Source organism: Schistocerca americana, chromosome 2 (assembly GCF_021461395.2).
Source record: "Schistocerca americana isolate TAMUIC-IGC-003095 chromosome 2, iqSchAmer2.1, whole genome shotgun sequence".
NCBI lineage: Eukaryota > Metazoa > Arthropoda > Insecta > Orthoptera > Acrididae > Schistocerca > Schistocerca americana.
In genome coordinates this window covers 40,803,402-40,828,823 of record NC_060120.1, presented here as the reverse complement: position 1 = coordinate 40,828,823, position 25,422 = coordinate 40,803,402, and the positions used below count along the sequence as shown (strand labels likewise).

At 45.7% G+C, this 25,422-nt stretch overlaps 1 protein-coding gene across 1 annotated transcript in view; it reads left to right on the top strand.

The window, feature by feature from the left end:
• The window catches only part of LOC124593768 (reversion-inducing cysteine-rich protein with Kazal motifs-like), a 208,104-nt gene that overhangs the window by 115,901 nt on the left and 66,781 nt on the right, over positions 1–25,422 (top strand). Inside the window, exons 9-10 of the mRNA XM_047132117.1 lie at positions 11,897–12,174; positions 17,824–18,003. Coding sequence (XP_046988073.1) covers positions 11,897–12,174; positions 17,824–18,003 — 458 coding nt within the window. The remainder of the gene's footprint in view (positions 1–11,896; positions 12,175–17,823; positions 18,004–25,422) is intronic.

The window sequence follows — 25,422 nt, the reverse complement described above, 5'->3', positions numbered from 1 at the left end:
CATCTTTTCACTGTCCGAATTCATATGGTCTGCGACATCCGAAGCTTGTGGTTCCAAGTCAGACAGTTCCATAGTGTTAGACTCATCTGGGCTTCCAAGAAGAGAAGGGAGCGTCTCCGCAGAGTTTAGTCGGCGCTTCTTGCGGCGCTTTGGCGAGCGTTGTTTGCGGGCCCTAACCTCGGCCTCTGGTGTTGGCGAATCTTGCATCACCTGCGCTCTCGCCGCCGCTACAACGCCCTGGGGCCGTTCCACTTCAGCTTCCATGGCTGTTGTGATGCTCTCATCCTCTTTCTGCACCACCTGTAATGTCTGGCACTGAGGGTTGGTGGGAGCCGTTCCTTCTTCAGTGGGGTCCGAAGGCGCCTCAATCAACTGCGGCGTCGGTTCATTAGTGCGCTCCGACCTCGGCGTCACCTCCCCGCGAAGCGCCGCCACGTAAGTCATCGGCAGTGACGTTGGTGTAGTCGGATTCTGGAGGTCTCCGCTGGGGAGTTGCACGAGTCTCCTCTGCATGCACGCAGATCGAAGATGTCCTACACCACCACACCCGGAGCATGTCCGGGGCTGTCCATCATAGATGACAATAGCTCGACAGCCGCCGATGTTGATGTACGATGGCACATGTTTCGTAAGTGCAATTCGCACCTGTCGGACACCATTGAGCACTGGATACGTGCTAAAACTTGCCCAACGTTCGGCCGTATGACTGATAACTCTGCCATATGGCTGGAGCGATTCAGTGACCAAGGATTCTGGTAACTCGAATGGCAGCTCAAAGACTCGAATCGTACGCACGCCCAGGCCCGAATGAGCGACTAACACTTCGCCAATATGACCATCGGAGTGTCGGAACTGAAATCCTCGTTTGGCAGCTTCAATGATCTTATCGCATGCTGCGTCGTCAATCATCTTTACGTAAAGAGTGCTGCTCACGATCGATAAATGAATTCCAATAACCTCAGTGTAATTAATTTGCACTTCGTCCCTCAAGAAACGTTCGATTTCGAATGCCTTCGGTCGTGCATACTCGTTACAGAACGTGAACTGTATCGTGGTTTTTCGGAAATTGTGTGCCATTGCGTTCGATTCAAACAGTAACACACGCGAGTGACGACGGTGTAAACACCGCTTCTTCCGCGAACGTTCGCAGTCGGGACGTAAACAAGTCCGAGCTGCTCCGCGGCTAAAGGCGGACTGTGAAATGAACGCCCTTATCTGCTTACAGGCGTTGACATACGTCAACGGGGACAGATGAAAATATGTGCCCCGACCGGGAGTCGAACCCGCCATCTCCTGCTTACATGGCACACGCTCTATCCAGCTGAGCTACCGAGGACACGGACGATAACGTGACTGCAGGGATTTATCTCTGGTACGCCTCCCGCGAAACCCCCATTCTCAACGTATTGTCCAGCACTACATTCGTAGTGCCTCCATCCATTATACTCATTACTCGCGGCGCGTTGCCGATTCCCGTAAGAGTTCGGGCACTGTTCGTGCATTCGCACAGAGGAAGAAGATGGTCAAGTGGCCGGTGAGCCTTAACTATATATGTACTAAGAATATACTAAGATGGTATCTGTCTAAGGCTCTGCAGTCATGGACTGTGCGGCTGGTCCCGGCGGAGGTTGGAGTGCTCCCTCGGGCATGGACGTGTGTGTTTGTCCTTAGGATAATTTAGGTTAAGTAGTGTGTAAGCTTAGGGACTGATGACCTTAGCAGTTAAGTCCCATAAGATTTCACGCACATTTGAACATTTGAACCCCGATACGATTATAAACATGTATGTTGAACTGTGACCTGCTTCATCGTAATATCAAAATATAAAAAACAGGGGTGACAAGAACCACAGTTGCTCTCTGCGTTGAATATGATAGGTTTTGTAAAACAGAACAATTTAAAAAACAATAATTTATTACCAAATGAACTTTTCGTTTCTTTTTTCACTTGCTGCTGTATGTTTTATGACCAACCTACTAATTTCTTATGATGGATCTGTACTTGGCCTCTTGGCTCTCTGTAGCTTCCTGCAGTGGATAATATTATTGTACGAACAGCTGTGAGCCGACCATTGTGGCCGAGTCGTTCTAGGCGCTTCAGTCTGGAACCGCGCGACCGCTACGTTCGCAGGTTCGAATCCTGCCTCGGGCATGGATGTGTGTGATGTCCTTAGGTTCGTTAGGTTTCAGTAGTTCTAAGTCTAGGGGCTGATGACCTCAGATGTTAAGTCGCGTAGTGCTTGGAGCCATTTGATTTGAGTTATTCAGTGGTGGCGTTGGGGCACCGAAAAGTAAAGGAAGGAAGAAACAAGTGGTTCGGGGCACTATGGAGACTGCTGAATCAGACTCAGGGGGATGAACAAGTTCAAGGTTATCCTTAGTTCCAGTCCCCTCATCTCTATAGTTGTACAGTTTGTAGTTATCAAAAAAATGGTTCAAATGGCTCTGAGCGCTATGGGACTTAACTGCTGAGGTCATCAGTGCCCTGGACTTACAACTACTTAAACCTAACTAACCTAAGGACATCACACACATCCATGCCCGAGGCAGGATTCGAACCTGCGACCGTAGCGGTCACGCGGTTCCAGACTGAAGCGCTTAGAACCGCACGACCTCAGCGGCCGGCTATGTTGAAGGTTTTTATTTGGAGGTTTGCAGGTTTACCCACATCAGTTAGTGTTTGGTTTATGTTGATGGTGGTTATTTGAGGGTCTGCAGGATTGTATTTCCTTCACTGTTATGCAGAAAGCCGTACAGTATTTTGTTGCATCCATTTGAATATGCTACCGCAAGAACTGAAAACCCTTAGGAGTAATCCCCGCACTTAGATGTCTAAGATGAAGAATTTCCTACTGCACACTCATTCTATTATGTCGGGGCGTTTCGGGAAAAATATTGAGCAAATTCGTGGTTGGTATTGTTGATTGTGCTAGCATATGTTCAACAGCTTTTTGTATAGGCAGAATTCGCGTAAATTTTATTTTATCATTAACTTTCCTGACGTGATTTATTGCACTGATGCGTTCCATGACCTTGGGCATTGGCTCGTAAGTTTGGTCCTTCAGAAGCAGACGTGTAAATTAAAAATTAAAATAAAAATATGCCCCAGGTAAGCATGATAGGGTACCTAATTCTCAAGAGATATAAATAATTTCTCCGGCAGTGTCACCAGAATCATCAGACTACTTACTGACTTTGCTGCAGTCTGCTGTATGTCGCCAACGGACGATCGTGAATAAATACAGAAACAAACTTGGGCTTATATACTAAGATGGTATCTGTTCTTTCGGACATGTCCTTAAGAACAGATACCATCGGTGACCATGCAGCTCGTTAGAATGAAATTACAATGAAATGAACACCCTTATCTGCTTACAGGCGTTGACATACGTCAACGGGGACAGATGAAAATATGTGCCCCGACCGGGAGTCGAACCCGCCATCTCCTGCTTACATGGCACACGCTCTATCCAGCTGAGCTACCGAGGACACGGAGGATAACGTCACTGCAGGGATTTATCTCTGGTACGCCTCCCGCGAAACCCCCATTCTCAACGTATTGTCCCGCACTACATTCGTAGTGCCCCCATCCATTATACCCATTACTCGCGGCGCGTTGCCGATTCCCGTAAGAGTTCGGGCACTGTTCGTGCATTCGCACAGAGGAAGAAGATGGTCAAGTGGCCGGTGAGCCTTAACTATATATGTACTAAGAATATACTAAGATGGTATCTGTCTAAGGCTCTGCAGTCATGGACTGTGCGGCTGGTCCCGGCGGAGGTTGGAGTGCTCCCTCGGGCATGGACGTGTGTGTTTGTCCTTAGGATAATTTAGGTTAAGTAGTGTGTAAGCTTAGGGACTGATGACCTTAGCAGTTAAGCCCCATATGATTTCACGCACATTTGAACATTTGAATCCCGATACGATTATAAACATGTATGTTGAACTGTGACCTGCTTCATCGTAATATCAAAATATAAAAAACAGGGGTGACAAGAACCACAGTTGCTCTCTGCGTTGAATATGATAGGTTTTGTAAAACAGAACAATTTAAAAAACAATAATTTATTACCAAATGAACTTTTCGTTTCTTTTTTCACTTGCTGCTGTATGTTTTATGACCAACCTACTAATTTCTTATGATGGATCTGTACTTGGCCTCTTGGCTCTCTGTAGCTTCCTGCAGTGGATAATATTATTGTACGAACAGCTGTGAGCCGACCATTGTGGCCGAGTCGTTCTAGGCGCTTCAGTCTGGAAGCGCGCGACCGCTACGTTCGCAGGTTCGAATCCTGCCTCGGGCATGGATGTGTGTGATGTCCTTAGGTTCGTTAGGTTTCAGTAGTTCTAAGTCTAGGGGCTGATGACCTCAGATGCTAAGTCGCGTAGTGCTTGGAGCCATTTGATTTGAGTTATTCAGTGGTGGCGTTGGGGCACCGAAAAGTAAAGGAAGGAAGAAACAAGTGGTTCGGGGCACTATGGAGACTGCTGAATCAGACTCAGGGGGATGAACAAGTTCAAGGTTATCCTTTGTTCCAGTCCCCTCATCTCTATAGTTGTACAGTTTGTAGTTATCAAAAAAATGGTTCAAATGGCTCTGAGCGCTATGGGACTTAACTGCTGAGGTCATCAGTCCCCTGGACTTAGAACTACTTAAACCTAACTAACCTAAGGACATCACACACATCCATGCCCGAGGCAGGATTCGAACCTGCGACCGTAGCGGTCACGCGGTTCCAGACTGAAGCGCTTAGAACCGCACGACCTCAGCGGCCGGCTATGTTGAAGGTTTTTATTTGGAGGTTTGCAGGTTTACCCACATCAGGTAGTGTTTGGTTTATGTTGATGGTGGTTATTTGAGGGTCTGCAGAATTGTATTTCCTTCACTGTTATGCAGAAAGCCGTACAGTATTTTGCTGCATCCATTTGAATATGCTACCGCAAGAACTGAAAACTCTTAGGAGTAATCCCCGCACTTAGATGTCTAAGATGAAGAATTTCCTACTGCACACTCATTCTATTATGTCGGGGCGTTTCGGGAAAAATATTGAGCAAATTCGTGGTTGGTATTGTTGATTATGCTAGCATATGTTCAACAGCTTTTTGTATAGGCAGAATTCGCGTAAATTTTATTTTATCATTAACTTTCCTGACGTGATTTAATGCACTGATGCGTTCCATGACCTTGGGCATTGGCTCGTAAGTTTGGTCCTTCAGAAGCAGACGTGTAAATTAAAAATTAAAATAAAAATATGCCCCAGGTAAGCATGATAGGGTACCTAATTCTCAAGAGATATAAATAATTTCTCCGGCAGTGTCACCAGAATCATCAGACTACTTACTGACTTTGCTGCAGTCTGCTGTATGTCGCCAACGGACGATCGTGAATAAATACAGAAACAAACTTGGGCTTATATACTAAGATGGTATCTGTTCTTTCGGACATGTCCTTAAGAACAGATACCATCGGTGACCATGCAGCTCGTTAGAATGAAATTACAATGAAATGAACACCCTTATCTGCTTACAGGCGTTGACATACGTCAACGGGGACAGATGAAAATATGTGCCCCGACCGGGAGTCGAACCCGCCATCTCCTGCTTACATGGCACACGCTCTATCCAGCTGAGCTACCGAGGACACGGACGATAACGTGACTGCAGGGATTTATCTCTGGTACGCCTCCCGCGAAACCCCCATTCTCAACGTATTGTCCCGCACTACATTCGTAGTGCCCCCATCCATTATACCCATTACTCGCGGCGCGTTGCCGATTCCCGTAAGAGTTCGGGCACTGTTCGTGCATTCGCACAGAGGAAGAAGATGGTCAAGTGGCCGGTGAGCCTTAACTATATATGTACTAAGAATATACTAAGATGGTATCTGTCTAAGGCTCTGCAGTCATGGACTGTGCGGCTGGTCCCGGCGGAGGTTGGAGTGCTCCCTCGGGCATGGACGTGTGTGTTTGTCCTTAGGATAATTTAGGTTAAGTAGTGTGTAAGCTTAGGGACTGATGACCTTAGCAGTTAAGTCCCATAAGATTTCACGCACATTTGAACATTTGAACCCCGATACGATTATAAACATGTATGTTGAACTGTGACCTGCTTCATCGTAATATCAAAATATAAAAAACAGGGGTGACAAGAACCACAGTTGCTCTCTGCGTTGAATATGATAGGTTTTGTAAAACAGAACAATTTAAAAAACAATAATTTATTACCAAATGAACTTTTCGTTTCTTTTTTCACTTGCTGCTGTATGTTTTATGACCAACCTACTAATTTCTTATGATGGATCTGTACTTGGCCTCTTGGCTCTCTGTAGCTTCCTGCAGTGGATAATATTATTGTACGAACAGCTGTGAGCCGACCATTGTGGCCGAGTCGTTCTAGGCGCTTCAGTCTGGAACCGCGCGACCGCTACGTTCGCAGGTTCGAATCCTGCCTCGGGCATGGATGTGTGTGATGTCCTTAGGTTCGTTAGGTTTCAGTAGTTCTAAGTCTAGGGGCTGATGACCTCAGATGTTAAGTCGCGTAGTGCTTGGAGCCATTTGATTTGAGTTATTCAGTGGTGGCGTTGGGGCACCGAAAAGTAAAGGAAGGAAGAAACAAGTGGTTCGGGGCACTATGGAGACTGCTGAATCAGACTCAGGGGGATGAACAAGTTCAAGGTTATCCTTTGTTCCAGTCCCCTCATCTCTATAGTTGTACAGTTTGTAGTTATCAAAAAAATGGTTCAAATGGCTCTGAGCGCTATGGGACTTAACTGCTGAGGTCATCAGTCCCCTGGACTTAGAACTACTTAAACCTAACTAACCTAAGGACATCACACACATCCATGCCCGAGGCAGGATTCGAACCTGCGACCGTAGCGGTCACGCGGTTCCAGACTGAAGCGCTTAGAACCGCACGACCTCAGCGGCCGGCTATGTTGAAGGTTTTTATTTGAAGGTTTGCAGGTTTACCCACATCAGTTAGTGTTTGGTTTATGTTGATGGTGGTTATTTGAGGGTCTGCAGGTTCCCCGTGGTTTTTGGTATCATCATGAGCGAGTGCTCTATCATCCATCATATCCTGATCTTAGTCTTTCCACCTGTCATCCCTGATGAAGTGCTGAATCTCAGCTTCATCATTACGAATTATCTGATCAGAGTCTTTGGCCACTTTTTTTGGAACAGTTGTATCTTGTGCTCGAGTGGGTTCGATCGTGGTTTTTATTGTTTCCAGTAGCTTCACTGTCACGTCAGCAGACCTGAAACGTGCGTTGCGAATTATCTTATTGTTGGGCCAGGCCAGTTAGTCAGAAGATTTCCTTTGTTTAGTGATCTTGATAGTACTGGGAAAATGAGTTGCTACTCTTGTAGTGTGTTTTACGGTATCGTTTGGAGCTAGTTTTAAGATATCTCATATGTTACGTCGATATCCGTAGTTGTTTGTGACCTTCTTGCGTCTTATCCAATTCGTTAGTCTGTGACTGCTTTGTGTCGGAAAACGACGAAACAGATGCAACATTGCTCTTAGCGCTACTAGTGGCTTTAGATATCTCGTCTATTCGACTTACATTCCAATTATCCCATACTAAAACAGTTCACTAGTATGTCAGTATAACTGTGGCAAAACCAATGTAAAATACTGGCCCCACAACGAAATTGAAAATAGTTGGCTTGTGCACCATACTTCACGAACGCTCGGTTCCGTGCAGGGCTGATGGGAAATCAGTATATTAATCAAAAGGTATCCACTAAAGGTCTCAACTCTTTCGTGTGCTATCAAGAGATTGAATGCATTTAAACGCATTGTTAAGTATTATTAAAGTCGTCTGAAATAGTTACTCGAAAACTGCTGCTACTGCTCCTAAGACCTACAGTGCCATGCGCTATGACGTACGCTCCGCGGCCTATCTTTTTCGTGGGGCTCGAACTGGGGGCAGCCGTGTTTCCCGCTAGCCTGGCACGGCCGGCTTAGGGATGGCGATTATCGCTGAAACCATCGGTTTTCGATTATGTCGGTCCACCTCAACGCCAGTTTAACCTGAGTGTTAAAACTGCTCAAAATAAACGGTTTGTGAAATAACCGCTTTTCAGTTTTATGCACGTAGAAATCGAACAAAGACTGGAAATGTTTTAGTCCGTCAGTGAAAATACTAAATTAAAAAGGCAAATAAAAGAAAACTTATTCCGACCACCGCTTGCTGCTTTTCACGAGAAGTGGTCAGTGGTTGAATACTACAAAAACTCGCCAGTATTCTCATATTGAATCTTAATTTTTGAGACACTGCTTAAACATCATCTTGTAATCGAGGATAATAGGGCCATTTGCGACAGGGGATAGTGAATGGTAAAGGGTGAAAACTGAGGTTGAAACACTCTACTTGTCGCGTTAGCTTGTCTGTTTCAAGGGCTACAGACAGATAAAGGCATATCATATAGAAACAGGAAAGAGATCAACTAATTTCAGTTTTTATTGTAAACTATGAATGAATTGTAAAGTTATATGTTTTATCCTTGTATCATGTTGCAAGTCTGTTGTGGCTCCTCCCGTTCTCTATCTTATAAAGGAAATGGAATATTGTACTTCTTTGCTACCGTAGTTATTGAAATACTTCCAGACTAGGGACGATGCCATTCCGAAATACAACTAATGTCAGACAATGATAAAATGAAACTGTCAGTAGACCAGATAGGGCATGTCTCGCACACTTCATTTACACACATACCATCTAGTAGACCATGCCACCTGATAACAGTTTCGTTATCGTCTCAACAATTATGTACAATTCCTATACCATGTGTTTATTGCTCATTTCTGTCGGCATTGTTATTAAAATAGCGCTATCTATAATAACATAATATTTCAAAGCAATGGAAAATTTAGGAACAAGATTTATTCATTTTTTTATAAAATATTCATTTAGAAACCACAAATTTTAGCACTACTGCTATGGCTAATCGATATTTCGGTAAAAAATAAAACATCTCTTACAACCGAGACCAATCATATACCGCAAAATATCGGTTATTCAGAATTAAGATACGGGTGTCGGTTTTAACCATTCGGATTTTCACATCCCTAGGCCAACTGGGCTGGTTTGCAGCGAGTGCTTTCAGTCCTCAAGAGTCCTGTTGAGCTGCAAACAGAACAAGTCTTAGGTTTCCCGCCTGATCTAAGGCGCCGCCGAGAATCACTTAACATACAGAAATGACTGAATATGTTTCTGTAACTTAATTCTCATTGTGCGAATACCGTTTTCTGCTTTGAACTGCTTACTAATGAGCCATTTATAATTTGTAGTACTCTTTCATAGGAAGAGAAGCCCTGATGCAAGACACTATGATCAAGCCCGAAAGGGAAATTATACAGCTCTGCAGTCCTGAGCCCAAAACGAGCATAGCGTAGTGCACGGAACCTACTTCGTTGTTGCGGTGCACTAAGGTTGAAGTTCCGTTCGTTGACTCCATGACTCCTGCACAGTTCATTAACAACCTCGACGTAGAAACGGTTAGTAATAAAGTTCTGGGAATTGCACACACATATCACTAACATCGATTTGCAGTAGTGTTTTGGAACATATAGTTCGAAGAAATCGGTTTATTGTCAGATAGTTACCACGGATTCAGAAAATATCGTTCTTGTGAGATACGGCTAGCTATTTACTCATACGGAGCAATACATTGAAGAGCCAAAGAAACTGGTACGTCTGCCTAATATCGAGTAGGGCCCCCGCGAGCACGCAGAAGTGCCGCCATAGGACAGTGCGTGGAGTCGACTAATGTCTGAAGTAGTACTAGAGGGAACTGACACCATGAATCCGGCAGTGTACGACAGTGTGGAGATCTCTTCTGAACAGCACATTGCAAGACGTCCAAGATATGCTCAATAATGTTCATGTCTGGGGAGTTTGGTGGGCATCGGAATTGCTTAAACTCAGGAGAGTGTTCCTGGAGCCACTCTAGTAATTCTGGAAGTATGGCGTCTCTCATTGTCTTACTGGAATTGCCCAAGTCCGTCGGCATGCACAATGAACACGAATGGATGGAGGTGATCAGACGGGATGCTTACGTAAGTGTCACCTGTCAGAGTCGTATCTAGACGTATCAGGGGCCCATATGAGTCCAGCTGCACACGCCCCACACCATTACAGGGCCTCCACCAGCTTGAACAGTCCCCTGCTGACATGCAGGGTCCATGGATTCGTGAGGTTGTCTCCATACCCGTACAGGTCCATCCGCTCGATACAATTTGAAACGAGGCTCGTCCGACCAGGCAACATGTTTCCAGTCGTCAACAGTCCTACACTGGTGTTGATGGGCCCAGACGAGGCTTAAAACTTTCTGTCCTGCAGTTATCAAGGATACACGAGAGGACCATCGGCTCCAAAAGCTCATATCGATGATTTTTCGTTGAATGGTTGGCACACTGACCCTTGTTGATAGCTCAGCATTCAAATCTACAGCAATTTGCGGAAGGGTTTAACTTCTGTCACGTTGAACGATTCTCTTCGCTCGACGTTGGTCCCGTGCTTGCACGATCTTTTCCCCGACGCAGCGATGTCGTAGATATGATGTTTTACCGGATTCCTGACATTCACGGCACACTCATAAAATGGTCGTAAGGAAAACCCCCTCTTCATCGCTACCTCGGAGATACTGTGTCCCATCGCTCGTGCGCCGACTATTACACCACGTTCAAACTTATTTAAATCTTGATAACTTGCTATCCTAGCAGCAGTAACCTATCTAACTACTGTTCCAGACATTTTTTGTCTTGTATAGGCGTTGCCGACCGCAGCGCCATATTCTGCCTGCTTACATATCTCTGTATTTGAAAAGGCATGCTTATACTAGTATTTTTCCCCTTCAGTGTAAGTACTACCGACAGGCGATCTCAAACTGATTTCCAATATCTAGATTACGAGAAGGTTATTGACAATCTTTCTCACAAGTGACTGTGACAAGTACTATAAATAATACTCAACACCTACATATGTAAAAAATTTCTGTTTAAAAAATATCATTCTAATTTAGTAAATATTAAACTACTTACGGGACCGGCCTTGCCGCAGTGGCTACACCGGTTCCCGTGACATCACCGAAGTTAGGCGCTGTCGGGTGTGACCGGCACTTGGAAGGGTGACCATCCAGGCCGCCATGCGCTGTTGCCATTTTTCGGGGTGCACTGAGCCGCGTGATGCCAATTGAGGAGCTAGTCGACCGATTAGTAGCGGCTTCAGTCAAGAATACCATCATAACGACCGGGAGACCGGTGTGCTGACCCTATGCCCCTCCTATCCGCATCTTCCATGAGGATGACACGGCGGTCGGATGGTCCCGGTAGGCTACTGTTAAAAAAAATAAAAAAACCTACTAACAGCATATGAACAGCAGATGTGTGATAACAGTCTACTTTACTCTATTAAATCTATATAGCATAAGCATGAAGAGCATTATGCAATGTGGTGAGTGGTTTATTTTTGATAAACAGATTAAGTTTTATGATTTTTTTGTCTTGTGTTCACGTGTGCAAATGGCTCTGCGCACTATGGGACTCAACATCTATGGTCATCAGTCCCCTTGAACTTAGAACTACTTAAACGTAACTAACCTAAGGACATCACACAACATCCAGTCATCACGAGGCAGAGAAAATCCCTGACCCCGCCGGGAATCGAACCCGGGAACCCGGGCGAGGGAAGCGAGAACGCTACCGCACGACCACGAGCTGCAGACTGTTCACGTGTATCTTGACGCATTCCACTCGACTGGAAGTTCTCCTTCTTGATGACTGAATGAATCAGCTCTTATGCTTGTGCGTCGCCAAGCAGGAGTGTCGCCGACACCCTTCACGGCTTTAACGCTTGTGTCCGTGTTGCGGAGGTGACGCGCGTTTGCCCACAGGGAGGACTGCGAGTCGCTGCTGCAGAGCTGCGTGGACTGGCGCCGCGCCGCGCCCGGCCTCTCTCCCGCGGCGGTGTGCGCGCAGCTGTCCGCCGGCGACCGGCCGTGCGCGCCACTAGAGGCGCTGCTGGCGCCAGCGGGCTCCGAGGCTCGGGTGGCGCCACAGGACGCGCTGACAGCGCCGTGCCGCGGCCGGCCGTGCAACCACAGTCGCGCCTGCCTGCCCAACAGGGACTGCGCCGCCGGGCGGCCCTGTCACACGCACCGCTGCTTGCCAGGTAAAGAAACCTCTGGCACTTTCTCAACTTTTGTTTCCACTCTGATAAGCCGTATTCAGAAATCTCCTAACTGCGCACTGTTGTAGTACACTACTGGCCATTAAAATTGCTACACCAAGAAGAAATGCAGATGACAAACGGGTATTCTTTTGACAAATACATTATACTAGAACTGACATGTGATTACTTTTTCACGCAATTTGGGTGCATAGATCCTGAGAAATCAGTACCCAGAACAACCACCTCTGCCGTAATAACAGCCTTGCTACGCCTGGGCATTGACTCAAACAGAGCGTGGATGGCGTGTACAGATACAGCTGCCCATGCATCTTCAACACGATACCACAGTCCATCAAGCGTAGTGACTGGCTTATTGTGACGAGCCAGTTGCTCGGCCACCATTGACCAGTTCAGTTGGTGAGAGGTGTGGAGAATGTGCTGGCCAGGACAGCATTTGAACAGTTTCTGTATCCAGAAAGGCCCGTACAGGACCTGCAACATGCGGTCGTGCATTAACCTGCTGAAATCTGGGGTTTCGCAGGGATCGAATGAAGGGTAGAGCCACGGGTCGTAACACATGTGAAATGTAACGTCCACTGTTCAAAGTGCCGTCGATGCGAACAAGAGGTGACCGAGACGTGTAACCAATGGCATTCCATACCATCACGCCGGGTGATACGCCTGTATGGCGATGACGAATACACGCTTCCAACGTGCATTCACCGCAATGTCGCCATACACGGATGCGACCATCGTGATGCTGTAAACAGAACCTGGATTCATCCAAAAATATGACGTTTTGCCATTCGTGCACCCAGGTTCGTCGTTGAGTACACCGTCGCAGGCGCTCCTGTCTGTGATGCACCGTCAAGGGTAACCGCAGCCTCGGTCTCCGAGGTGATAGTCCATGCTGCTGCAAACGTCGTCGACCTGTTCGTGCAGATGGTTGTTGTCTTATAAACGGCCCCATCAAATGCTTCAAATGGCTGTGAGCACTATGGGACTTAACATCTATGGTCATTAGTCCCCTAGAACTTAGAACTACGTAAACCTAACTAACCTACATCCATGCCCGTGGCAGGATTCGAACCTGCGACAGTAGCGGTCACGCGCTTCCAGACTGAAGCACCTAGAATCGCACGGCCACACAGGCCGGCAACTCCCCATGTGTTGACTCAGGGACCGAAACGTGGCTGCACGATCCGCTACAGCCATACCGATATGATGCCCGTCATCTCGACTGCTAGTGATACGAGGCCGTTGAGATCCAGCATGGCCTTCCGTATTACCCTGCTGAACCCACCGATTCCATATTATGCTAACAATCATTGGATCTCGACCAACGCGAGCAGCAGTGTCGCGATACGATAAACCGCAATCGCGATAGGCTACAATCCGTCCTTTATCAAAGTCGGAAACTTGATGGTACGCATTTCTGGTCCTTACACGAGGCATCACAAAAACGTTTCACCAGGCAACGCCGGTCAACTGCTGTTTGTGTATGAGAAATCGGTTTAAAACTTTCCTCATGTCAGCATGTTGTAGGTGTCGCCACCGGCGCCAACCTTGTTTGAATTCTCTGAAAAGCTAATCCCTTGCATATCACAGCATCTTCTTCCAGTCGCTTAAATTTTGTGTCTGTAGCACGTCTTATGCGTGGTGTAGCAATTTTAATGGCCAGTAGTGTAGATGTAAAATGCGGAACTCTCAGCTCGTCCGACACAATTCACTGACAGCTGTCACGAATACAGAAGCGTACCTGTACAAGTTGTGAATACGGACAAACGTAGCTACTAATCTTCCATCTTTTGTGTCCATTGACCTTGACAAAATATATGACCGAATATAGAATTCCCATCTGCTTTACAAACTGAAAATGAATGTCCTTCCAGTTAACATCATCCACTTTATTGCATCCTTGCCAAAGGTCATCCATCCTGTGTAACGATAAACAACACTACCTGCCGTATGTAAATGTAGGATTTCTCGGTGATTTTCGACAATATTGCCGAGTCAAGGCCTCGTTCTGCAGCAACGTTTCGACAATATGAAAGATGATTCATCGGAACGTTGCCGCAGAAAAACACCTTAAATCAGTGGATAACCCGAGAAGACTTCATCAACTAACTGCAGTATCGCCCTTTCCTCTGCAAGTGTACCTCAAGGTTCTGTCCTTTCTCCACTTTTTTATTTCCTCTTATTGCCCGTGTGCGAGAACTCTCTCCTCCCATCAATCCGTTAAACTACGGTCACAACACCGCTTTTCTAGTCCTATACGCTGTAATCCACCATCTAGAAACACCTATGATCCCGTCAACTCCATCTCCAACAGTTTACCTTCTGGTGCATCCAGAGATTCCTTATCAACCTTCCAAAACGCAAACAATACTTACAGAAGGAAGCACCTATAGCTTCCACCCCCAGGACGTCTATGTCGACAAAAGTTCTATCTAACAAACATACTAAAGTACAGCAGATCATGCGTTCACCAAAATTCAAATTGGCAACTGCAACAACTAACCACTCAACTAAAAGCCTACAATAAACTGAAAAATAGCTATTATCAAAACAACTAACCTCCAAACACTGGGATTACATCCCTTCTCCATATTCCACATCCACAAAGCCTTAATACTACCAAACCCCTATTACTACAATGTCAGGTGTATTTGCACTCCACCAAAATTTTAGCACTCCCACCAAATCCTCTACCGTCATGTGCTCAGTTCTGCCTTCTTCATCCTTCTGCTATCCCCCAAGTATCACATTATTAATTTCCTCTTTCTCCTTTCCCACAATGAACACTGAATTTATCAATCTGTCTGAAAAGGTGATACCAACCGCGGTATAGTTTCATTCGTGATTATTAATTCTGGTTGTCTTTCGCATTTGGACCTTACATCGCCTCAACAAATACCCACATACTCTCCACATCCTGCTCGAACGAGGCTTACACTCTCTCCTACGTAACCCATTCAAAGATCTACTCATCCTTCCACCTTAACAGAATATTTGTCTTCGTTTCTTTGTCAGGGCATCTCTTCAATCTTTCACCTGCTTTTCTCAGTTCCTTCATAACAAGTACTTTGGACCCCTACTCTCCAGTTTATTTATACTACAGATTTTCCAAAAAGCTCCAACAGTTCTCCTCTCCTGCAGTTCACTTCCAGCGACCTAGTCCAGCAAAGTGAAACACTCCATTTTCATAGAGACTATGGTCATCTGTTTCAAGGAAGACAACTATATTCTTCATTAAATCTCCAGTACACAACCATGTGTCAACTTGCATTCATTCATAACTGAAAGTGCACACCTTCATTTTTCAGCCGATCAGATAGAAAGTCATTTAAAATCCCATAAAATTATCACAATGTGTATGTGTGTGTGTGTGTGTGTGTGTGTGTGTGTGTGTGTGTAGTGTGTGTGTGTATGTGAGAGGGACAGTCTTTTGTCTAATTCCGATGAAGTCCTTTTTGGCCGACAGCTTACTAGTTTACAGTCTTTTTCTTGTGCCTCTCTGTGACGCAATATTTCCTCTATACGGTGAGTAACAACCATCCGTTTATAATACTGACATTATTCCATCCCGGATTTTCTATTGTTTGATTTTGCCAAACCAATGTGATGCTGTCACACCGTATTTCTGTATCCCGAGATTCAGTATTAAGTTTCAGCAATGTGCAACGTTTAATAAATTGGTGCATAAGTTGGGACCATTTCTCCATATCTTTAGTAAGCACAGCACACCACATAACAGATATTTTAGTCATCAATAATACACTCTTGTTCACTATTTACAACAGTCAGCCAACACCGGGGGTAGAAACCGCGTGGTTTTTAGACGAAGAACTCGTCGATCCGTGTTTGGAGCGCATTTTCATCCCGAAAGGAAGTTTCTTGGAGCTGTTCGACAGAGAGTGGAAAAGGTTAAAATCCGAGGGCGCAAGATCAGTTGAATAAGGTGGATGCGGAATGACTTCCCAGACCAACTCTTGCATAGTGTTTTTTGTTATTCCAGCAGAATGCAGGAGGGAGTTGTCGTGGAGTAGCATCATTTTACGGAGACTTCCTGGTCGTTTTTCTCGGACTGCGTCTTCCACACTTCTCTGTAATTGACAATAAATGTCATCACAGATGGTTATACCTCGGGGGAAGCAATCCGTAGTATACCACACCGTCGCACTTCCACCAGGAGTTGCTGCTTCGTTTCTGCTAAATCATATCTTTCTTTTCATTATGTTAGCATAAAGACACAATTTCCCGTCACGAGTAATGATTCAGGATAGGAATGGTTGGTGTTGTTCACGAGCCAATTGGTGAAGAGCTAGTAGAGAGGCACATATGGACACCTGCTTATTTTTGTGATTTTGACTTAGAGCATGCGCTGAACATATAAGTGATTTTTGACCCTTCAGCACTGCATGCGTACGTCCCGCGATGGTGAAACGATCACATTTGCCAGTTCTCGAGTACACCGGCGTGTATCATTGTGGATTAATGCATTTAAACGATCTTCATCAAAACCTGAAGATCTTCATGAACGTGGAGCGTAACTAATGTCAAAATTATCCTACTTAAAACGAGAAAACAATTTTGTTGCCGTGCTGTGCCCAATTGCGTTATCCTCATACACGGCACGAATCTTAAACTACTGAACTCAAACAGAACAATATGTCCGAAATCTTCCTATTTTCCACTTGGCTCTTCATTTTCTAGCGTTCACAGCTCCATTCACTGTCTCCAAATAAGAAAATGGCAGTATGTACAGTCAAACAGCAACAGTGAACTGCAAATAAAAAATGATAATCGATAAATAAAATCATAGGATCCGGAACCGCATCATGCAAAACAAAAGCACTACAAACCTATCTAATATTTTAACCAATGTATTTGCAATTTTTGAAAGTGTGAATATTGCCTTAGCATTGTTACCACCCACAAGCGAAATCGAATTAAAAAATTTCATGGTAGATTAAAACTGTGTGCTGGACCGAGACTCGAACTCGGGACCTTTGCCTTCGCGGGCAAGTGCTCTACCATCTGAGCTACCCACACACGAGTCACGCCCCCTCCTCACAGCGTTACTTCCACCAGTTCCTCATCTCCTACCTACCAAACTTTACAGAAGCTCTCCTGCGAACCTTTCCGGACTAGCACTCCTGAAAGAAAGGAGTGCTTGTCCTGTATGGTTCGCAGGAGAGCTTCTGTAAAGTTTGGAAGGCAGGAGACGAGATACTGGCAGAAGTAAAGCTGTGAGGAGGAGGTATGAATTGTGCGTGGGTAGCGCAGTTGGTAGAGCATTTGCCCGCGAAGGCAAAGGTCCCGAGTTCGAGTCTCGGTCCAGCACACAGTGTTAATCTGCCAGGAAGTTTCCTATCAGCGCAGACTCCGCTGCAGAGTGAAAATCTCATTCTGAGATCGAATTAGTTTTTTAGTATTAAGATTATCACCGACTTACAGACAGAATCTGAGGAACTTAAACTGATTACTGGACACAAAGGCCTGTCTAAGAGTTCGTGTGATTTCTCATGGAACCAGCAGCAAGACATGTGGCACTCGGTGCTTCCAGGCGACACGTTGGTGCTGCAGTGTTCCAGCTGTGCCGCTGTACTCAGACTACCCGTCCTAATGTTTTGGGCGCTGCTCCAGGGTGCCGGCTGGGGGAGGTGTCGCAGTACGTGGTGCCGGGCGACACGCTGGTGGTCGTGCCGCAGAGCACGGGCTGCGCCAGGCTGTGCCGCTGCCCCAGGCACGGCGGCGCCCTGCACCGCTGCGAGCCGCTGCCCTGCGCCCCGCCGCAGCCCTGCTGGATAGGCACCACCCGCATAGGTAACACCCCACTCACCTCCTGTCCACGTTCTTACTTGTCACTCGACAACTTCTGCTTGACAGTCACGCAGGCGTCCGATAGTTACCTTTATTTGAAACACACAGGTTGCATTGTTGGCGGTATGGCCAGTTATAAGTGAAAACTTTCTTTCATAAACACAGGTCAGCAAAATAATTTGATATGTGCTTAAGTAAGAAAACTTTCTCTTGAATGTAACCTTATGATAGAAACTGCAGTCGTGGTCACTGGACGCAACAAAGTTAAAGGAACACTTTTTCGAAACCCTGTATTTCCTGCCCATTCCGACGCTGAATTTTGGCCCAAGAATATTACTTTCCACTTTAATACCACAAGGGCGAGGCACTACGCGACGTCACCTTCGGGCTCACCGACACCTCACTCAGCAAGCTGTCGACACTTGAAACAAAAAGGAAACAGCTCACAATTTCATGTCAGGGTAGGGGGGATCATTGATGTCATATTAGCACCAGATTTCGCCACAATTCTGCCCAACTCCACTGTAGATGTATCACACGATCGGGAAGATGTCACAGCTCGTCTTAGCCACATTTCACCCATTCTTTTGGCGTCTCTGCGATGGAGGTGAGAACCGCGACGCCCAGCGTCAAAATCGCGCGATTTCCTAATGAGTAGCCGAGGGAAACATTACAAACACATCGACACTAAGAATCGGCACTAAAAGGCCGCAGTGGGTGACATAAAGTGCATCAATGGAACCACCCCTTTCCATGGGGCTTTGATTCCCACACATTTCGCGGTCGAAAACGAGAATTCGCAGTGCGGTGACCAACAGGTAGACTTTTTCACAATCTTTGACACTATTGACACACACTCGTGCATTTCGACCCTTCTCTAAGAACACTCTCGGGCTGCATCCCCGTTGAACCTGATCGCACCCGCCTGGAGCGCAGGGAGACAGCAATTTTTTCTCTCGTGCACTGGTTGGAACCACAAAGGACGTTCCAGACCAATCGACTAAATTTGAAAATTATCGAAAGCAGCTAAGGGTGCTTGTACTTTTTCAGAGCTACTATGTGTCCTTCTATGGCCTCATAATGGAGGGATGCGACTCTTGTGCCTGTACATTTAGGCCCCATGATGATGTCCTAGGCACTTGAATATTGCCAATCCCTTTAACACTTTCCAATTCCGGATGGCCTACTATAAGACGCAAGAGCTGCACTGTAGCGACGAAAGAGCAGCAACGTACTCTGTCTGCAGGCGCCTCGTGCTCTCGTCGCGTTTTTTGTCTCTACAGGTGCATTTTTAAAATTCTCAATAAAGGTGGGAGGGGCGATCTTTCGCAATTTTATTCAAGAATGTGCCAATTTCGCACCCCTCCATGATCACGCCACAAGAGGACCAAAATAGGAGCACTGAAAAATCGTAAACATCCTTAGTTCCTTCGGATCACGTTCAGATTTCGTTGAATGGTTTTCAACAATCCCTAGTCGTTCCAGTCTCTATACGAAAGAAAAAATTGTGGTCGCCCTGTGCTCCAAACGGTTGCGATCACTTTCGATGGGGCAATGTTCTTAGAGGAAGGTCGAAAAGCCTGAAGGCGTCAGCAGCCCAAAAGATTGTGGAAAACATCTTCGTGTTGCTCATCATACAGAGAACTTTCGTTTCCGAGCTTGAAATTTGTGCAAATCAACGCCCCAGGGAAAAGGGGTGGTTCCATTGACACCCTTTATGCCACCCACTGCGGCCTTTTCGTGCTGATTCTTAGCGACGGTTTGTCTGTAATGTTTTCCTCGGCCACTGATAAGAAAACAGCTCGACTTCACCGTTACGTGTCGCGGTTCTCACCTCCATCGCAGAGGGGTCAAAAGAAGAGGTGAAACGTGGCTAAGACGAGCTATGACGACCTTCCGATCGAGTGACACGTTTACAATGGAGTTGGGCAGAATTGTGGCGAAATTTTGTGCCAATGTGACATGAATGACTCACCCCACATCTGACAGTAACTTCTGAGCTGTCTCCTTTTTGTAGCGAGTGTGACAGCTTGCTGAAAGAAGCGTCGTGGAGCCCGAGGCTGACGTAGTATGGCGACACGCTATTGCACCGTGACAGAGGAACGTTCTACGCACCTTTGAGCCAAATTTAAAACTCAATTGCCGCAACGAGTTCCAAAAATATGATACTCCAACTCTTTTGGCCAGTGTAGGTTACATTCAATGGTCAAAACTTAGCTTAAAATACAAGTAGCTTCCCCCCCCCCCCCCCCCAAAAAAAAAAAGAAAAAATTACTAATTTACATAGGAGATAATAGGAGTAGTAGCAACAGTAGAACTATAAAATTGTAGTAGTAGTAAAAGCAGTAGTAGAACTATTTCTTTTTCAACCTCTATTCGGTCGCGAAATGAAAAACACAATAAAAGTAAAAAATGTTTCATTTGCAACATTTAGCCACATGTCTACATAATAGCTGCTCCGACTTAGATATCTGTCGTTGGGTGGTACCAACCTTCCAAAACGGTCGCCATAAAGGGATGTGATTTCCGCCAATACCCTAAGCTGGTCTGGTGCTCGTTGCCTGTGCCAAAATGCTGTGTTCATAGCCAGCGGTTCATATGAGCGAAGAGACGAAAATCAGAAGGAGCCAAGTCCGCATAGTATGGTGGATGATCACACAGTTCTCATCGTAAGCGCTGTAGGAGCATCTTCGTTGCATCTGCAGCGTGCAGCGGAGAATTATCGTGCAGAAGGAAACATGACAGTTACGTTATGTGGCCTGAATGATATCAGGCGAAATTCCTCAGCAAGCACGCCATACCTTGTGGGAAGCACTACTTTTCTAGGCCTCTTTACGTGTTCACTGTGCACTCGCAGCATGAATGTGCAAAGCGACACGTTACTAAAGACGCTGTGCAACGAATCTGCATAAAGCCTTATCGGGGTTTTAGTGTGATTTTAATTTCCTAACCGGCGGAGGTTGAAAGACATGGCCATTATAAATTCTATCAGCTTACCTCCAGAAACAAATACTTGTTGGGATACAGGTCATTTTACTTCTGTACAGCAAGTAACCAGCGGAGGAGGGAGGAGGCTCTCTTCTGGTTCGCGTCCATTATTCATTTTTTTTTTCTGTGAACTTAGACCTCTTATTGTGGTTCTGCTGATAATCGTAGGAGTTGAAACTTTCTCCCACATCGTTTTGATGTGCTGGTTCCAATACTGTAAACAGTGAGATGATATTCTATTTTCATACACTGGCTATTTCCATGATTGTATAATTTGTAACGGATAATGGAGAAAGAATTTGAGCTGTAGGTTGCGAATTTTTCGATTAATTTTCCAATGAGAAAGCCTTCGTCATCAGCACAGGTTTTCAGTAAAGTTGTGAGAGCGCGTTGTCAGAGATTGATTAATAGGTTTTCTCGTGACTGAATTTCATCAACGTTTCTGTGATACGACTCTTTGTACTGATGTAAAACATCCCACTTGACTTTCATGTAAATAATGGACTCCGGAACATTGACAAACCTTACTTGTGAACACTTGCGTCAGATGTTGCATGAAAAGAGGATAGGAAGAGTAGCTACAGTCTCGTGTACAGCTCGTTCTCTTGAAATTTGATGTGATGCAACTGAATTTATGTCCTGTAAGAGTGATGAAAATATCCCTGCAAGAATTTTCTCTGTCTATAAAAATGTTCGAATAACACTAGGGTTGTTCAAACGTGTACTGCGGTGGCAGTCTGCGTAGAAGATGGGTAACGCCTTTGAACAACCGTTACGATAGTGGCACCAACTGTATGACACGTAGATAAATAAAATTACCAAGATAATGTAATTGTTCGGATTTTTATCATCAGCTGACCAAGGGAGAATTTCAAATTTATAATTTCCGAGTGCCAAATTTGTCTTTCCCATTTCTGAATCAAGGTTGTATTACCTTCACAGAAGCAACCAGTAGAATGCTCTCTAATGGTAATTCTGAACGTATATCCGTTTTACCTTGCAACACACTTTCCATATTAGTTGCAGTTTTTTTCTAGAATTTGTACTAGATCATCAGAGAACGACATGCACGTTCGGACTTCAGGAAATGCCGCCCCACGCTAAGACTACTGCACAACAAGAGTGGCGCATGGTCGCAGGAGAGTACATGTTTTTGGACTTCCTGCAGACATGTGGGTAACAGATGCATCACAGTGTGTAACTTAAATGTCGCAGCATTCGGAACTTACACGAAATTTGAACTACATGGGACAGCACGATTCTTATTGGCAACCGGCTAAATTGCCCACAGATTCACCGTGAAATTCTGGCGGTTTATGGACCAAATGCAATGTCGCGTCCAGCCATAATGAAATGTTGCCAACAATTTGATCAAGGGCACAAAGATGTGGATGATGCTGATGGGAAAAGACAGGTCTTGAACTATGCAATTTCCATCTTTCCGGCAATCGGAAAGACCATACGGGGCAGAAAGAGATTTTCCAACGAGGCAGTTCAGACAGCGGTTCTCTAGTGACTCCGTGACCAACCACCGGATTTATACCGTTGAGGAATTTAATTATTGGTAGAATGTTCCAACCGTTTTTCACAGAGACTTGGTGACTACACTGAAAGATAGTGTCATGTATACGCGTCACTTAGGAGCGTAGTGCAGCACTGCATAAAAGAAGACTTGCTTTAATGATACCCAATTTACTCTTTGTAGTCACCTCTTACATCAAGGGAATATGCTCTTGGGATTAACATTGTTCAGTTAGAGTTTTGTACCTTTCACTGACTGAGATCAACAAAAACAGAAATCGTTATATTCGAACCAGTAATATACGACAGCACTAATTAACAAAACATATTTGTTTTATACTGTGAGGCTTGGTGAAGACTGGTTTTAGGCTACATCAGTAACTTACACTGGGGTGGCAAAACTACAGGGATAGCAATATACTCATACACAGGACGCTGCAGGAACGCCTAGACAACGTATAAAAGGACAGTGCTTTAGTGGAGCTGACAGTTGCACTCAGGTGATTCATGAGAACAGGCTTCCAAAGTGACTATGGCCGCACGTCGGAAATTGACAGACTTTGAACGCGGAATGGCAGCTGGAGCTAGACGTGTGGGACACTCAGTTTTGGAAAGGGTTAGGGAATTCAATATACGGAGATCCACACTGTCAAGAATGTGCCGAGAATACTTAACGACCGAGAGCAAAGTCGTTTGCGTAGAGTTGTCAGTGCTAACAGACAAGCAACGCTGTGGCCAATAACCGCATAAATCAATGTGGGACGTACGACGATCTTATTCATCGGATAATGAAGCGAAAATTTGGCGTTAATGGGCTACGGCAGCAGGCGACCGACGCAAGTGTCCCGCCCGCAGCGCCTCTAATGGGATCGTGACCGTATTGGTTGGACCCTAGACGACTGGAAGACCATGGCCTGATCTGATGAGTCTCGATTTCAACTGGTAAGAACTGATGGTGGGGTTCGAGTGTGGCGTAGACCCCACTAAGACGCCCCGCTAATCCCGCAGGTCAGGACAGATAGTATAAATTGTAGAAAGGGACCAAAATAAGGGGCTGTCAGTTACAATCGAACGTACAACTTTATTATTTGATCAAACATTACAAGATCGATTTTTTTTTAAACAGACAGCTTTAATCTTTGGGACTTAATTACTGGCTGGAAGCCACTTTAATTTAAAAACGGCTGAAGGCCAATAACTTAAAACGGAAGCATAATCAGAAATTTAAAAGACAAGTCTTGTCTTAAAACCGTTCTTTAGTTAGGCTGAAGAAACAAGTTAAATTCAAATCGGCTGAAAGCCGAACACTTAAAACTCCATAACATTAATTTTTTAAATACCAAAGGCCTTACGTGAAACAGTTCTTTAATTTAGGCTGAAGGCCCAAAACTTAAAATTCAACAACATTAAATTTTTTTACAATCTCAAAGGCCTTATGTGAAACAGTTCTTTGAACTAGGCTGAAGGCCTTAAGACCAAACAACTCTAATTTAAAACAAAATCAGCTGGATGCCATACAAGTACAAACAACAAGAACAAATTTAAAAAATTGAGCAGTACACCCAAGGGCGCTCGGATGATCGAGGGTCGGCCTGGAATCCTGGAATTCAAACGCTAACGCTCGGTTAGGTGAGACAGGCAGTTGGCCCAACCATTTTCAATCCGCTGGCAACCCAACCGACAGACAGTCAACAGACCAATGATCAAGATCAGTTGCGCTCCAGACTTGTACCAAAACTCGAACGATGCTAACAGCGGAGACTGGAACAACAATCAGAATGTATCACAAACAACCCATAAACGGTGGGCGACCCAAATACACGTCCTCTAATCACACGACCTACCAAACGGCCAAGAGAGGTCATTGCCACTCAAACGAGTGTGTCGGCAATCGTCAGGCGAGTGATGGCTATCCTGCCCTTCCTCACTGCTCCACGCCAACCGACCAATTCAGAGGCAGTACGCCGACAACCTTTAAATAACTTGTCAGTCAAACCACATAAACTACACACAGTTTCACGAACACTTGCACGAAGAACTCGACAATGCTAACGGCAGGGACTAAGCAGAACAATCACGAGTCGGCACACACAGCCAACCCAAAAGCGATCACCGGCCAAATATACGTCGTCCGGCAAGACGACCCACCGACAATCAACCAAAGTCGTCCCCACTCAAATCACGTGTGTCGGCAATCATCGGCGAGTGATGGCTATCCGCGCCTCCACTGGTGCTACGTCGCGACTGCGCCAACCGACCAACTGCTACACATCAGCACGGAGACAGCACTAAAATAACTGGACAGTGAACATCAAAGGCCACACACAATTTCGCAAACACTTGGACCAAGAACGCGACGAATGCTAAAAACAGTGACTGTGCAATCACCAGGACGAACCACGAGTTGAGACACACACCGTCAACCCATAAGCGGTCAGCGAGCAAATACACATCGTCCGGTAAGACGACCAGCCGACGGTCAACCAAGACTGTCCCCAGCCATGTGTGCCGGCAACCTCACTGCGGCTCCAACCCGACCGAACTTCAGCCACGTCCCAACTGTCCGACTGCCAGGTCTGAACTCCACTGCTGGCGCCTTCCAACTGACTTCATTTCCCGGTCCGAACTGCACTGCTGGCGCGTTCCAACCCGTTGGACGACACACGACGACCAGGAAGTAATAGCAGTCCAGCAAAGATAATATGGCAGGGCCTATATCGATAAGCGCTGCTACTGTCGCTCACGGGCAGGCAAGGCAGCAACTCAGTGGCACCAGTAATTGAAAAATAACATAACGAGGCGGCAGTACGGAAAAAACAGGGTGTTACATAAGTGATGGCACGAACATGAGCCACGCACGGCTCACCTACAAAGGCAGGGATCCATGTTGTGAACCAGGCACTGTGATAGCTG